This window comes from Castor canadensis, chromosome 4, assembly GCF_047511655.1.
Source record: "Castor canadensis chromosome 4, mCasCan1.hap1v2, whole genome shotgun sequence".
Taxonomy (NCBI): domain Eukaryota; kingdom Metazoa; phylum Chordata; class Mammalia; order Rodentia; family Castoridae; genus Castor; species Castor canadensis.
Genome location: NC_133389.1, coordinates 153,112,913 through 153,129,885, shown reverse-complemented (window position 1 = coordinate 153,129,885; position 16,973 = coordinate 153,112,913). Strand labels below are relative to the sequence as shown.

The 16,973-nt window shown below is 36.7% G+C and overlaps 1 protein-coding gene across 4 annotated transcripts in view; it reads right to left on the bottom strand.

Moving 5' to 3' along the window:
* Positions 1–1,210: 1,210 nt before the first annotated feature.
* Positions 1,211–16,973, bottom strand: part of Cyp20a1 (cytochrome P450 family 20 subfamily A member 1) — a 46,643-nt gene continuing 30,880 nt past the window's right edge. The window contains exons 9-13 of one of the 4 annotated variants that reach the window (XM_074071463.1): positions 14,922–15,042; positions 12,567–12,678; positions 10,616–10,680; positions 5,901–5,990; positions 1,211–5,744 (exon numbers count right to left, since the gene is read on the bottom strand). In XM_074071463.1, coding sequence (XP_073927564.1) covers positions 5,594–5,744; positions 5,901–5,990; positions 10,616–10,680; positions 12,567–12,678; positions 14,922–15,042 — 539 coding nt within the window. In that variant the 3' untranslated portion in view covers positions 1,211–5,593. Of the gene's footprint in view, positions 5,745–5,859; positions 5,991–8,545; positions 9,505–10,615; positions 10,681–12,566; positions 12,679–14,921; positions 15,043–16,973 lie in introns of those variants that run through there. The other 3 variants (XM_074071465.1, XR_012447350.1, XM_020160510.2) reach the window with 3 other exon arrangements.

Here is a 16,973-nt window from a genome sequence, read left to right as displayed (position 1 = left end):
TTTAATATATACAAACACATGTATGTGGAAATAGGAAAAAAATTTAAAGTTGTACAAACATGATTGGATTGACAATACTCTTTCTCCTTTTCTAAATTTCTTTTATGGGCCAGGGATATAGCTCAGTGTAGCTTACTTAGCATGTGCAAGCTCTGTGAATTGGACCCCCAGCACCAAATGAACACAAAAAATTTCATTTACTACTGGTGCTATATGACTTTTAATAATTACTTTTAGTCATCATGAATAGTACACCATTCAAAACTAATGCAATTGCATCAATAAACCCACTGAAGCATCAGACCTTTTACTTGCTTTTTCTTCTCCAGTATTTATCTGTCTTCATTTACAGCAATTTTTCTGGTAGGAATGAACAACTTTTAGCTCATGTCTGAACCTATCGTTATGTTCTGAGAACTGAACGAGACAGTTATATAAGGCATTTGGTTGGTAACAAATGCTCATTCTGGCCCCTCATTCTACTTTCCACTTAACTAGTACTACAAGTTTCAGGTTCATGCCTTTTCTATCAGGGCAGGTTGCTCAGAGCTCCAAGCAACGTTGTACTAAGACCTTTTGGCTGAACTGATTTATTTTCTCAGCCAAATAATGAACAATAGCTGTTTTGTTGTCACATCCTGGCCCCAGCCCCTACACCTCTACCTTAATCATTGGTCTTGTAACTTAGGAGACAGTCATAGTACTGGCAAATAACAAAGTGCAGATCAGCAGTACCAATTTGTCGAAGTTATAAAAGCTTGCCTTTGAAGACAATACCTGTTCTTCTCCCAGGTATCTTCTCACAGTCACTTAATTACGCTGCTGGTCATATCCTCAGTTTTACAAACAGCAAAACGATGTTTCCTAAGTGTTTTTCAATCTGTCAACCACATGTGAAAACAGGTACATTCTATACGTTAGCAGTGCTTTCTACATTTAGGGATTTGGGGGAGGGGAAATGGTTGTAGGGAAGAATCATAAACTTGCTTATCCCACAATCCACAAACAGCAACTAAAATTTTCAACAACAAAAATTCTTAAGATTAACTCTTGAAGCTTGAAATTCCATCTTAACTTGACTTCTTGAACTTAGTAATAGTGAAGACTTTTCTTATGGAGTAATTTCATTTCTTAAATATTCATTGTAATACCTACATTGTCCATTTAGCATCTTAGATGTACAAATATACAACTGTTCTGAGAGAATGGATGAAGAGGTAAGGCCATTTTTATTAGCATATAATAGTTGTACAGGGGGGTATACTGTGACATTTATATAAGTAGTTACAATAGATCTTAATCAGATTCATCCCCTCCATCTCCCCTCCTTCATAGAACAATTTCAACAGGTTTCACTGTTTTGTTTTCATACATGAATACAAAATACATACACTATATTCACCTTCTTTATGACTTCTCCCCTACCCACTCCCACTGACACCCACCCCTGGGCAGGACTTGTTTTACTCTTTTGTCCATTCTTTGTATTTTTGGGGGCTTATATTTGGGGGGGGGCTTTATATTTTGGGCCTCATGTTTGCTACTCCACTGGCCCTTTTTTGTGATGAGTTTTTTAAAGATATGGTCCCATAAACTATTTCCCCTGGGCTGGCTTTGAACCTTGATCCTCCTGATCTCTGCCTCCTGAGTAGCTAGGATTAAGCATGAGCCACCAGCATCAGGCTAAAAAAACCTATTTTCATTAGTATGTGAATAAGGCCATTTTTAAAGCTGAAGAACAAGAACGTGAAGGGAAAGCTGGGTGCTGGTGGCGCATGCCTATAATCGTAGCTACTCAGGAGGCAGAGATCAGGAGGATCGAGGTTCAAAGCCAGCCCAGGGAAATAGTTTGTGACCCTATCTCAAAAAAAATCCTTCATAAAAATAGGGCCAGTGGAGTGGCTCAAGGTGAAGGTCCTGAGTTCAAGATTCAGTACCGCAAAAAAAAAAAAAAAAAAAGACTGTGAAGGGAAAGGAGAAAAAAAGTAAGAACAACAAAAATCTGCTAATAACATCCAGAGGGGCAAGTACACTCAATGTTCTGGTTACGAACTGTTAACATATTAATGAATAGAAAATTAAAAATTAGGTATGCATTAAAAATAGTAGAGGATTTACATCAGAATCTTAACAGTGGCTAACTTCAAGTAGTGAGACTATTGGTGACTGAGTTTGCCATATTTGTGTTTCCCTAGGGATTTCAAATACATTATTATTATTATTATTATTATTTATTACTATTATTATTTTGGTGGTACTGGGGTTTGAACTCAGGGACTCATGCTTGCTAGGCACGCACTCTACCACTTGACCACTCCACCAGCCCTGAATACATTATTTTTATAAGAAAAAAAACCAGAAAATGTCATTAAAACAAGAACTATTTTAAGACAAAGTAAACAAATACATTTTGACATGAGGCTATGAATAAGGTAGAATCTGAATAATGGAACTGTGCCTTCCTGGGCCAAATAAACAGGCATGGAAGTTTTCTACTTTTCCCAAACATACACAGAGAATTAATTTTGCCTTATATTTTATTAACACAAAGTATAGAAGAGTCTTCCAACCCATTTCTCTCTGGTTATTTGGAGATAGGTGGGTCTCATGAACTAAATGCCTGAGCTGGCCTTGAACCATGATCTTCCTGATCTCAGCTTCCCGAGTAGCTAGGATTACAGCCATGAGCCACCAGCCACTGGCCCCTGGCTAGAAGAGCCCTTTTAGTCCATAAAAAACACTTTATAAGCTATGTTTTCAACAATAAACTTCTGAACTACCAAAAAGAATATAGATCAAGTTGGGTGCAGTGGTGCATGCCTCTGATAACAGCACTCACAAGTCAGAAGCAGGAAGGAGAATGGAGAGTTCAAGACCATCTTGGACTAGTGACACCGTGTCTCAAACAAAACAAGACACCAACAACAAAAAAATGTAGATGAAAATCAGCAAAGAAATAAAGTCTTAAAGATACTCTAAGGCTACAAAACTTAAATCACTCACTGTAGCATCTACTAAAGAACCACTTCATGGTTAAATAGAGCCCCACTAGAATCATGCTACAAGGCAACAGTGGCACTGAGACTCCCAGAATTTGAGTCACTAGATAAACACAAAAAGCCGAGAACAACAGTGAATAGATAACTTATTTCGTACATGTTGTCCACAGATTCTTTCTGCAGTGCTGGCGATCAAACCCAGCATGCTACACAAGCTGAACATGAGCTCTATCTCTGAGTTACACCACCCAGTTCTCTATAAAATGATGTTTTTGTAATGCTGAGCCAGTCATGTGACCATGGACAAAGTGTGCTCATTTAGCTGATTCCTCCATGCTCTCTTTCCTCAGCCCCAGTCATCACCTCTGACCCTGGCTCTGTGGCCCTGTTTTGCCTTCATCATTGCTTATCAGATCTCATTTGCTATAAATTCCACCTCTCATCTCTGGTCTCAAAGACACATGGTTTTTCATAGCTATTGCCTACTCTACCCTTCCACTGCCAGTTTCCAATGCATTCCAGTCCACTCCCTAAACAAGGGAAGATGTTCTATGAACACAGAGGCAGGTGGGAGGAGACAGCCCTAACAAAGGCCTTTTTAGAAACAACATAATAGTAACTAAGGATAGATTTCTCTTAGAATTTTGGAATTTAAATTATTCCAGAAATTAAACATTTTTTTCAGAAATAAAGGCTGCATCTAATTAAATTGTTAACTAGATTAATTTAATTAAAATGTTAACTAGTCATAACTAGGTCTAAAATATTATTTAACTATAAACACTCATAAAATAACAATAACTCAGACATTAAAGTGAGTGATTAAGATTGTAGCTTTTGGGGTTTTTTAAAACTTTATTTCTTCACTTTTTCTTTTTGAGACAGGATATTACTATGTAGCTGAGGCTGGCTTCAAACTCACTCACTATGTATCCCAGCCTGGTTTCAACCCACAATCCTTGTGTTGTTAAGGACCAAACCCAGGGCCTCATGCATGCCAGACCAGTGCTCTCCCACTGAACTAGCTACACCCACAGTCCCATATTATTGACACTAAAATTATAAATGGAATTCAGGAGGAGGGGGCAATCTAAGCAATGTATGATGTGAGGCTATTGGGAATTGGCACAATACCCCTGTACAATGAACATATGCTAATAAAAATCAGAAAAACAAACAAAAAACAAATGGAATCCAGCATTGTTAAAAATAACATGCTTGCAGTTATCATTTTTCTTCCTTTATTCTATCAATACTTGGCATTTTTCCTGTAACTGTTTAAAAACAAATATTAAAGAAAAAATAAAAAGGAGTTCTTCATAAATAGTAGAGCCAAAAAACTAGCTTAAATATGATACTATCAATAAAGTATTACATATAAAACTTATCAGTGCTCAAATATATTTTGAAAGATTCCTAAAATATTCCCAAATTAGCCCTCATATTTCTTTGCTAATCAGTGAGAATGAACACTTTCCTAAAGGTTTATCAGCCATGTCCTCATGTAAAAACTGTTATTTCATATTTTTTGTCTATTCATCTGTTGTATATTACAACAGATGTTACAAACCTGCATTATTTTTGCTTTTGAGGTGCTGAGGATCAAACCTAGGGCTTCACTCATGATATACAAGTACTGGACCACTGAGCTATGTCATAAGCCCCTTGCCAATTTTTATGAGCTCTGCATGGGTAATATGGCTGGCTATTTCCCTCTCTATCAAACATGGCAAATTTTTCATCTGCTTCCCCCATCCCCACTCCCTCCCTTAGGATGTGGTTTTTGGTTACTTCTTTCTTCTTTCTTAGGGATGGGCTCATTATGTTTAGTACATGACATAACAATAAATTCAAAATTTAGGAATTGTGTTTCTTCCTACGAAAACCAGTGGAGTAACATAGTGCTAAAAGACTTCCAGCAAAACAGAAAGCGCCTTGATCTTAGTCTGCCACATAGGAGTGGTGCTGTAAGACACATTCACAAGCAACTGTATTATTTCAGATGATTCAGAGCTGTTCAATTGATGAGCCTGTGTAAGCCATTAAGTGAACTCTGCTGGGTGGGGAGGCAGAATAATTGCAAATGTAAGGCAGAATACTCAATTAATTATTCAAATCTAATAAAAGTGATTAAAACACAAGCTAATTAATAGCCAGAAAATAAAAAATAATCCAAGGAAAAAATTATATGAAGTTCTATTTATTTCCTTTTAAGGTGATTTACAAAAAAGAGTTAGCATATGCAGTTCTTTTATGAATATTCAGAAAACATGATTCCCCAACTTGTGCAAAATAATTTCTCTATTTAAGAATGTTCATTCATTTTAGAAATCAAACTAAGAAAAATAAGATGAAAATAGTGGCTTAGAAAATCATAAATATGAAAAGAAAATTAAAGCTTCCTATTAAAATTATTGATTCTTAAAATAAGTATAAATGTACTTCATGCATTAAGAAAATAGGATATATAAAAATTCAAATTTACATAATGAAGTAATAACAGATGCTTACATTATAAAATGATACTTATTTTACAAAGATTCAACCAATTTGAATCTTAGCCAATTTGACACAGATTTTAAAAGTATAAAATTTTAACATCTTTTTGATACAGTGATCCAAGCTTCCTCCCTTGACGATGTGACCAGTTCATACTTTGTCTCAGTAACTTGTCCCTCCAGAGGAAGTAGGTGCAATCTCTTCACCAACACACCCAGAAGCACTGTGGCCACCACATAAGCAAGCCTAGTTAGGAAGAAAGTCGGCCAGTTACTACTACAGACTGAAAATCACACTTTCATTGCATAGATTGCAAATTGTCATCAAAAGTAATCATCAAAATCCTAAGTACAAAGTCTACCGTCTTTTTCTTTCTTTCACATTATTTTCCTTATCATTCACCTCAACTCCGGGCATGCCTGGGTGCCTGAGAATCCAAGTGAGGAAAAAGTTTTCATCACAGAGTCATCAACAAAGCGATCTGGATCAAACCTGTAAAGACATCCTGGGGTTAATCATGCTGTAGTTCCAACAGCATCGAAACACCGAAAGAACACAGGTTTGCAAGAGAGTTTAAAGTCTACTGAAAATAGAAAGTGCTACTGCCACATTATGTTTTATTATGTTTCCAAATTGCTGAACATATGGGTTTTTAGTCTCTAGCTGTTTCTTATTCATTATTCTGAACAGATGCAAAATTCACTTCTCAGTTCCAGCAAGAATGAGACTGCAGCATGGGTTTATACCATTTTATGAGCTATAAGGACAAATCAAATATAATATATATAAAATAAACTTAACACCTCTTCCATAAGATCACCCAATCAATATGTGAGGTTATTTTACATTGCTTCTTCAATCAAATTTTATATATCTATCAAAATTAGGGGCTCCAGCTTTAAAATGATATCTATCAATTATTTTACACCCAGATTTATTAATAAGTAAAGGAAATGAAGGGACTAACAAGAAGAAAGGCTTTTTGTTTCAGAATTTCCCTCTGTAGAATGTCAACGATGGAGTGGATATGTTACAAAGAAAACAAATAACACACCTACTATGGAACACAAAAATTCCTTTCAAATGAAAATGTTTTAAAAAGATTTAATCTCTTGTGCTCAAAAATTAAAAATGAAGGCTGGATATGATAGTGCACATCTGTTGTTCCCACTACTTGGGAGGCTGAAGCAAGAGGATCACTTGAGCTCAGGGAGCTCTAGGCCAACCTGGGCAACATATTAAGAACCTGTGTCAATGGATGGAATTGGAGAACATCATTCTGAGTGAGGTTAGCCTGGCCCAAAAGACCAAAAATCGTATGTTCTCCCTCATATGTGGACATTAGATCAAGGGCAAACACAACAAGGGGATTGGACTATGAGCACATGATAAAAGCGAGAGCACACAAGGAAGGGGTGAGGATAGGTAAGACACCTAAAAAACTAGCTAGCATTTGTTGCCCTTAATGCAGAGAAACTAAAGCAGATACCTTAAAGCAACTGAGGCCAATAGGAAAAGGGGAACAGGTACTAGAGAAAAGGTTAGATCAAAAAGTATTAACCTAGAAGGTAACACACACGCACAGGAAATCAATGTGAGTCAATGCCCTGTATAGCTATCCTTATCTCAACCAGCAAAAACCCTTGTTCCTTCCTATTATTGCTTATATTCTCTCTACAACAAAATTAGAAATAAGGGCAAAATAGTTTCTGCTGGGTATTGGGGGGGGGGAGAGGGAGGGGGGGAGTGGATGGTAAGGCAGGGGGTGGGGGCAGGGGGGAGAAATGAACCAAGCCTTGTATGCACATATGAATAATAAAAGAAAAATGAAAAAAAAAAAGAAGCTGTGTCAAAAAGGAAACAAAACAACAACAAAAAGAAAACAGAAAGAAAGAAATTCTTTCATTTTTCATAACAACATAAATTGCTTTTCACTTCTGGAATATGCCATATTTGTAATATAGTACAGATAAAAATAATAAATTTAGTCACTTTTGCCCTTTTAAACTACACTGAAAGTCGAGATCTTAGGAGTTCACTGGGTTTTAACTTGGGGGGTCTCATGCTTGCTGACATATTTTCAGATTAAAAGAAAGTCAATTTGCATTCTTTAAATTTTATCTATTTAATTTAATTTTATTTTTTCCAAGAAGCTGTAAATGACATCTCTTTTTTTTAATGAGATGGGGTCTCTTGCCCAGGCCAGCCTCAAAGTCCTGGGCCAAAACAGTGCTCCTATGTCAGCCTCCTGAGTAGGCAGGGCTACAAGTGAGTTTCTCTGCACCCTTTTGTGACCTCACATTTTTAACTATTAACTTAAAAATAAAACAAAACCAAAATGAAAACTATAGTAATTAATCTCATATGTAGAGGGTGGTTTTTTTATATCTCTTCCTACTTTTCAAAATTAAAAAAATTTTTTTTAAAATTCATTTGTGCATACAATATTTGGGTCATTTCTCCCCCCTTCCCCCCACCCCCTCCCTAAACTCCCTGACCCCTCCCTCTCCCCCCCACCGCTCACTACCCAGCAGAAACTATTTTGCCCTTATTTCTAATTTTGTTGAAGAGAGAGTACAAGCAATAATAGGAAGGAACAAGGGTTTTTGCTGGTTGAGATAAGGACAGCTATACAGGGCATTGACTCACATTGATTTCCTGTGCGTGTGTGTTACCTTCTAGGTTAATTCTTTTTGATCTAACCTTTTCTCTAGTTCCTGGTCCCCTTCTCCTATTGGCCTCAGTTGCTTTTAAGGTATCTGCTTTAGTTTCTCTGCATTGAGGGCACCAAATGCTATCTAGTTTTTTAGGTATCTTACCTATCCTCATATCTCCCTTGTGTGTTCTCGCTTTTATCTTGTGATCAAAGTCCAATCACCTCGTTGTGTTTGCCCTTGATCTAATGTCTGCATATGAGGGAAAACATATGATTTTTGGTCTTTTGGGCCAGGCTCAGAATGATGTTCTCCAATTCCATCCATTTACCAGCAAATGATAACATTTCGTTCTTCTTCATGGCTGCATAAAATTCCATTGTGTATAAATACCACATTTTCTTGATCCATTCATCAGTGGTGGGGCATCTTGGCTGTTTCCATAACTTGGCTATTGTGAATAGTGCTGCAATAAACATGGGTGTGCAGGTGCCTCTGGAGTAACTTGTGTCACAGTCTTTTGGGTGTATCCCCAAGAGTGGTATTGCTGGATCATATGGTAGATTAATGTTTAGATTTTTAATAGCCTCCAAATTTTTTTTCAGAGTGGTTGTACTAATTTACATTCCCACCAACAGTGTAAGAGAGTTCCTTTTTCCCCGTATCCTCGCCAACACCTGTTGTTGGTGGTGTTGCTGATGATGGCTATTTTAACAGGGGTGAGGTGGAATCTTAGTGTGGTTTTAATTTGCATTTCCTTTATTGCTAGAGATGGTGAGCATTTTTTCATGTGCTTTTTGGCCATTTGAATTTCTTCTTTTGAGAAAGTTCTGTTTAGTTCACTTGCCCATTTCTTTATTGGTTCATTAGTTTTGGGAGAATTAGTTTTTTAAGTTCCCTATATATTCTGGTTATCAGTCCTTTGTCTTTGTGTAGCTGGCAAATATTTTCTCCCACTCTGTGGGTGTTCTCTTCAGTTTGGAGACCATTTCTTTTGATGAGCAGAAGCTTTTTAGTTTTATGAGGTCCCATTTATCTATGCTATCTCTTAGTTGCTGTGCTGCTGGGGTTCCGTTGAGAAAGTTCTTACCTATACCTATTAATTCCAGAGTATTTCCTACTCTTTCCTGTACCAACTTTAGAGTCTGTGGTCTGATATTAAGATCCTTGATTCATTTTGAGTTAATCTTGGTATAGGGTGATATACATGGATCTAGTTTCAGTTTTTTGCAGACTGCTAACCAGTTTTCCCAGCAGTTTTTGTTGAAGAGGCTGTCTTTTCTCCATTGTATATTTTTAGCTCCTTTGTCAAAGACAAGTTGGTTATAGTTGTGGCTTCATATCTGGGTCCTCTACAGAATTAAAAATTTTTAGTATGGTTTTTATAGTTCATGGTATTTCAGCAAATAGAATAATATTTACATGATTATCAACTTAAGTCACAGACTTGGACTCAGAACTCTCTTATTTGACACTGCCAATATAGTAATAGTAGCAATGCGTTTCTATTTATAAATAATCATATTTCAGCTAGGTCTGGTGGTATATACCTGTAATCTCAGCACTTGGAAGGGTAAGGCAGGAGGATCATAAGTTTGAGGACAGCCTGGTCTACATAGCAAGACCCTGTCTCCAAAAAATAATTAAAAAATCAAACCAAACCAAACAAACAAACAAGACTTGAAATTTTAGTTTTCTATCATTACAGGCCTACATTTCCTCACCCAGGCAAATCTTTAATTTTGCTACAAAAGCCATTTGGTATATCACAATTTAGCATATGATTTTACACTGAATTTTGAAGGACTGTTATGTTGTTTATTAAGAAATTTTCCATATTATTGTTATGATACTAAAAACTAAAACATTAGGAACACTTAGCTTGCCCATCCCTATGCTGCAGAAGTGTGCCACTGAGCATTGCATTGCAACAACAGCTTGCCACTGCATCTTATACTGCTGTCCTACCTCAAATCAGCCCAGCATCCATCCTTTCTCTGGGCAGGAAACCCCAGGTGCCACCTCAGTGCAGGTTTGACTAGGTGACCACTTAGGAGCAAGCACAGCACTCTCCTTGCCACTCACATACAACACCTATTTCTTTTCCAAATTCTACAAAGAGCTGAATAGTTTAGAAACCAACAGAAGGAAGAAAAGAAACTGAGCAATAACCTTTTAACAACAAGAGTTCCAAAGTTCTATTAAAATTAAAGGACAGTTGTATAGGTCAAGTAATTAAGCAGATCATAGGACAGAAGTGGTAATAAAAGCGCCCAAGAGTGGCAGATAGAAGATTCATAGAAGACAAAGAGCAAAGGAGAACACAGAAAGGGAAGGCAGTGCCTTCCTTTGGCTATATAATCACCACATATCGAATTTTCTCCACAAAACTTGGAAAAGGAATACAAATATGCCAACACATGAAAATCAGCATCACAAAAAGCAACAACAGATGTTTCGTACTCATATGGTGATGGCCACACATTAGGATCCTGAAGTACCACGCCGAGGGCATAGATGACAAGGGTCTGCGGGGAGAGGAAAGCCAGCCCGTTAGTCATGCCTAACCGACACAGTGACTCCCACAGAGTCATTCATCCTCCAGCTCTTTTAATACAGACGATACAAGTAAGTAAAAATGTTACGTATCTGAAGAAAACACAAGCCCTTCCTTTGGTAATCTTACAAGGGGGATGGCCTTGCTAAGCAAGTCATCAAATCTGGAAGCCATGCAAAAATAATAGGCTTAACTATATGGAAATTTAAAACCTGCACTCACTTAAAAAATAAAAAATAAATCACTGTAAGCAACAGTAAAAGGTAATCATAAACAGAAAAAAAATCACTATATAACTAATAGTTTGAAAAATATACAAAAAGGCTCAAAGTGGGTAATTCATAAAAGACCTACAAACTGTTAATGTGTGCATGACAAGCTGCTCAATCTCTCCAATGATTAGGGAGAAGCAACTAAAATACTGAGATAATTTTTCACATGGCATTCATAAAATATCAACAAGATTCATTTCATTTAAAAGCATTCCTTTTTGTTGCTAGGAAGTGAACCCAGAGCTTCTGACTGAGCTATACCAGCCTGAAAAAGCATTCTTTTTTTTTTTACGTGGTGCTGAGGATGAAACCCAGGGCTTTGCACACGTTAGGCAAGTATACTACCACTGAGCTATGTCTGCAGTCCTGAAAAAACATTGTTATTTTCCTTTGAGACAGTCTCACTACCTTTGCTTCAGCTGGCCTTGAACACATGATCCTCCTACCTCCTCTTCTTGAGAAGCTGGGGTTATAGGCATTCTCTACAAAAGCATTCTTATGCATTGTTGCCAAAAGTATAAATTGCCTTTTAGAGGATTATTATTATTATTGGTGTTGGGGTTTGCAAGGACTTTGGGCATAGTAGGGAAAAGTTCTACCACTGAGTCACACCCCTAGTTCCTAGAGAGAAATTTAAATGTAATACACATGGACTTTGAGCCAAAACTCTATTTCTAAGATGCTATCCAATACCTATACAGTTGTGTAATTTATAATAATTTAAAAAACTAATGTCAGCTGGGAGCTGGTACCTGCAATCTTAGGTAGTTGGCAGCCTCAGATTCAGAGAATCAAGGTTCGAGGTCAACTTGCACAAAAATTTCATGAGACCTCATCTTAACCAATAGCTGAGTACAGTGGCTCACATCTGTCATCCCAGCTATGCAGTGGGCTGAGATTGGGAGGATTGCAGTTGTAGGCTAGCCCTGGCAAAAAAATTTTGTGAGACCCCATCTCAATGGAAAAAAGCTGGGCATGGTGATGTATGCCTGTCATTCCAGTTATGGTGGGAAGCATAAAACAGGAGAATCTGAGGTCCAGGCCAGTTTGGGCAAAAAGCAAGACCCTGTCTCAAAATAACCAGAGAAAAAGGGCTGGAGTATGGCTCAGGAGGTACAGCCCCTGCCTAGCAAGAGCAAAGCTCTGATTTCAAACCCCAGTACTTCCAGAAAAAAAAAAAATTGTCAACCCTAAATTTCCATTAGTGGGTGCTTAATTTATTTATGGTACACAATGTTGATAATAGTACATGTACAGAGGGAAGACTTTAAATTATTTGACCTTTAAACCAAGTTAAGACAATTGTGTCTTTGATTTAACAATGGGTAGAACTTCTTGAGTAATTTAAACAATAATTTTTTTTTCTGTACTGAGGTTTGAACTCAGGAACTACACCTTGAGCCACTCCACCAGCCCTTTTTTTGAGTCTGGCTTTGAACCTCAACCCTACTGATCTCTACCTCCCGAGCAGGTAGGATTACAGGTTTCAGCCACCAGCACCTGGCTAAACAATAAAAATTTAAAATACACACCACATGAGTTGAGAATAATAACTAAATGAGTTAATACACCAAATCTTTCCTACCTCTCTAGGAATAATAAATTGGTCAATTTTTCCTTCAGTATCTTGAAGCCGGGCAGAAACTGGAGTCAGTTTGGCACTCCGAACAGTTTCACAAAGCACTTGCCGACAGTATCTGTTTAAGAACAATTTTAAACAGATATTGTTGAAGTTAACAAACATAATACACCACATTAACATCATGAACAAAAATTAAAAAAACAATTTAAAGATTGTCAACTAAAGCATTTTTTACTGGCCAAATTGGCAAAGATAAAAAAAGCACAACAGATAATAGTAATAAAAGATGGAGAAAAAGATACTCATATCCAGTTGGTGGAAGTATAAATTGGTATGGCCTTTCTAATGCATACTTTGGCAAAATATGTCAAAATATTGACTGTATATTGCAACGATAATAAAAGCTAAAATATACTGCAATCTTGCCCTGAGTCAGTTCACTTAAATATTTTATATGAAACATTAAATATTTCATTTAATCCTTACAGGACTCCATGGATGTTTTTATTCTAGTTTTACCGATTACAATTAGAAGCAATTGTTTAAGATCATCTGTCAGGTAAGAGGTATTGACAGGATTCAATCCTTTGTTTATCTTACTCCATAGCCCTTAATCTTAACCATAGCACTACTGCAAATATACTTAACCCATAAGCTCACTTATAGAACCTTATTATACAGAAATAATTGGAAATACTAACAAAGATAAAGCATAGTAATATTGTAAGCATGATAATGTTTCTAATATCAAAACCAAAGAGGAAGCCACTGCTTCCTTTCCTTTTTGAACAAATAGTTACTGAGTACCTAATACATTTGAAGCACTGTACAGACACTGAGCTACAAGACAGATATTGTTCAAGGTAGTCAGAATCTAGCTGGTGGGGGAGGGAAAGTAGAGGGGACACAAAAGTGGAAAATTAAACAGGCATTGTAAATGTTATGAAGAAAGTTCAGGGCATTACGGGAACACATGGCATGAGCACCTAACTTAGGGAGAGTGCTTTGCTGAGAAATAAACACACAAAAAAACCCCAAAAACCCAGAAGTTAACTAGAGGAGAGAGGAAAACAAAGAATCTACACAAAAGGAATAGTCTATTCAAACACCTGGAAACAAGAAAGAGAAGTATACTTTTGAAAAAATAAGACTTTCCATATAGCTGAATGCAAGGCTATGAAAAGGCACAAGTAATGAGATGAAGCGGGAGAGGTATGGAATGGACAGCTCTTGAATTGCCTCTTGAAAAGCTACATCAAGGGGTTATAAATTTCAGAGCAATCAGAAGCTACTGTCCAATTTTAAACTGAGAAGTCAGTAGATCAGATGCAACTCTCCAGATGTAGAAAGATAATTAGCTTAGTGATTCTCAAACTTTGGATATACAGTAGAATCATCGGAAAAGCTTTTAAAAACATCTTTTGAGGTGAAAGAGGTTGTTAGGAACCGAAGCTCAGGGTTTTGAAACTTCTGATGCCCAGTGATTGTGAATTAATTGGTTTAGGATTGGTTCCAGGCTATCTGAATTTTAAAGTGGCCCAGGCGATTGCAGTGTACAGCCACAGGGATCCAGGAGCAGTTTGGAGAATGGATGAGAGAGAAGCAAGATCCAAGACTTTGTCACTATAGTTCTGCATTTTCTAGATTTTCACATAAGTGAAATCAGGCCATAGGCAGTCTTTTATGCTTCACTTTTCACTTAGCATAATGAGATTTATCCATGTTGATATATATTTACATATTAATAGTTTTCCTTTTATTAATTAGTTGTATTCCCATGGTATGGTTATAGCACAATTTGCTTATCTATTTGCCAGTTGGTGAACATTTGAACTGCTTCCAGCTTTTGACTATTTTGAATATACTGCTATGTACATTTCCATACATTGTGTGCACATTTTCATTTCTCTTGGGTAATTACCTAGGAGTGGAAATGCTGAGTCATATGGTTACTGTATGCTTACCTTTACAAAATCCTATCCTGCTATTTCCTAACGTGCTGCACTACTTCTATTCCCACCTACAGGCTATTTGTGTTCCACTTGCTTGATATCATCCTGATTTAACGATTTCTCAGAACTATTTATGATTGTAAAAGCCAGATTAAGTTATCCACTCAAATCTATATGGAAATATTTTAAGTCCTATAAAGTATACAGTTTGGGCTGGCAGAGTGGTTCAAGTGTTAAGAGTGCCTGCCTAGTAAGTGTGAGGCTGTGAGTTCAAACCCCGGTACTGCAAAAAGAAAATAATTAAATAAATGTATAGCTTTTCTACACATTAACATTAGCTTTAGTTAGATAAACAAGTTCAAATCTACCTTTTATTGATCTCCTCTTCCTTTTATTGTATTCTTACCTGAGCTGCTCAATTTTCTCTGGAGTAATGGGACCCTTCCCAAAAATCTGGTCTATCTCTTTGTACAGCTTGTTTTGAACTTCTTCCGAGGTGGTTAAAAAACAGATTGCCCAGGTACACACTAGATGAAACATTATACTAATTAACAATGAAAACAGTTAGCTCATATTTTTTATATAGAATAAGAAAAAAACTAATTGTCTTGGTTTTTTAATTTCCTTTTTTTCTGATAGACATGATATGTAAATGTTACCAAAAAGTAAAATGAGGATTTGTATTTCTTTAAACAGAACATAAAAATTTATAGAAGGATGCCAAAATAGTTAGTGCAATCCAGACAGTTTCTCAAAAGTATCAAGTCCTGGTGCTGAATGCATTTTACCTATGATAAAGGGTACTACACTTCGTGGTGGAGGAGTTCAGCGTTGGTGATTGTGATGACTGATTACCTGGTGCACTCAATTTTGTAAAGTTAAAAAAAAAAAGAATCATCAGTTCATTCACTCAGGAGCTCAAATCAAACTACCAGGAGATTTACCTATCAGGCAATATTCTACAATTTTTCTTCTCATGCTGAGCATATTAGCTCAAGAACTGTAACTGATTGTTGTTTAGGATTGTAGTACTAACAATCATCTGGAAGTTGGTTGATGCTACAACTTAACATCCACAGACTGTGGCTCAGTGCCCGGCAGTAAGGTCCACACATCTGCACTTCTAACAAATATTCCAGTTACTTTGATGAACACCCAAACTGGAAGCTCAAGGCTCATGCTTAATTTTGCTTTAAACTGCTTTATGGATTGTTTTCACTGAGGAAATGAGAGTATAAGAAAATCACAAAAAGAACATCAAACAGGAAATAAAGTAGTTATATTTCCTTTAGGAATCCACTGGGATTATAACAGGTCAAAGAATAGAACCATGCCAATATATATTACCTCTCTCTAGAATATGCTTCAGCTGATACTATCTATGGCTCTACTTTTCTATGTCAGATACTTTCTAATATGCTTATACAAATTTTATCTCTACTTACTTCACCTGTAACCTATATTACCATTTCTAAAATTGATGGCTACCTGGTACTCAATTATTCAAGATGATTGCCTGTGTTCTTAACTTTTCTCTACATCTGCTTCTTTATTATGGCTTTTGAGTGATGTGAAAATTTGTGTAATGTACAAAATATACATGTAATACAATTTTACAACATATAGTAATATACAACTGAAGGAATTATTACAAGGATTTGCAAACAGTAGTCACTCATATGCTCTGCCTGATTATATTACTTAAAATTAATAAAATGTGGCCAGGCCCAATGGTTCATGCCTATAATCCTATGTATATGGGAGGAGGTAGAGCCAGGAGAATCTTGGTTCAAGGCTAGCCAAGGCAAAAGCTAATGAGACCCTATCTCAACCAACAAAAAGCTGCACATGGTGGTGCACACGTGTCATTCCAGCTATTTGGAAGGCACAAATTGGAAGGCACAAATAGGAGGATCGCAGACTGAGGCAGGCCCCTGAGCAAAAACACGAGACTCTACCTGAAAAATAACTAAAGCAAAAAAGGGCTGGGGGTGTGGCTCAAGTGGTAGAGCATCTGCCTACCAGGTTCGAAACTCTAAATTCAAACCAGGTGCTGCTCCCCCCGCCAAAAAAAAACCCTAATAAGATGTGTAATCTTAATACTCTCAAACATTGTTTATTTTTTTTTGTAGAATTCAACTGAAAAGTATGAATGGAAATAGCTTTTAAAATGCAATTTGAAGACATTTAGCATTAAGTACAGTATTGACCTAGACACAATTTCGTAGATGAAAGACCCCACAGAGGTCATGTAGAGCTAACTGCTTATTTTAGAAAGCAGAAAATACACAGACAAGTAACTTGCCCAAGGCTAACAAATAACACAGTAAGAACTTTAAAGTTTCCTGACTATTTTGTCTTTCAAAAATTTCAGCAGTGCCTTAAAAAATAGCTAACTCACATGCAAAGAAATAGTAATACTATGAACCCCTCCGCCCGTAAAGACTGAAAATAAAAT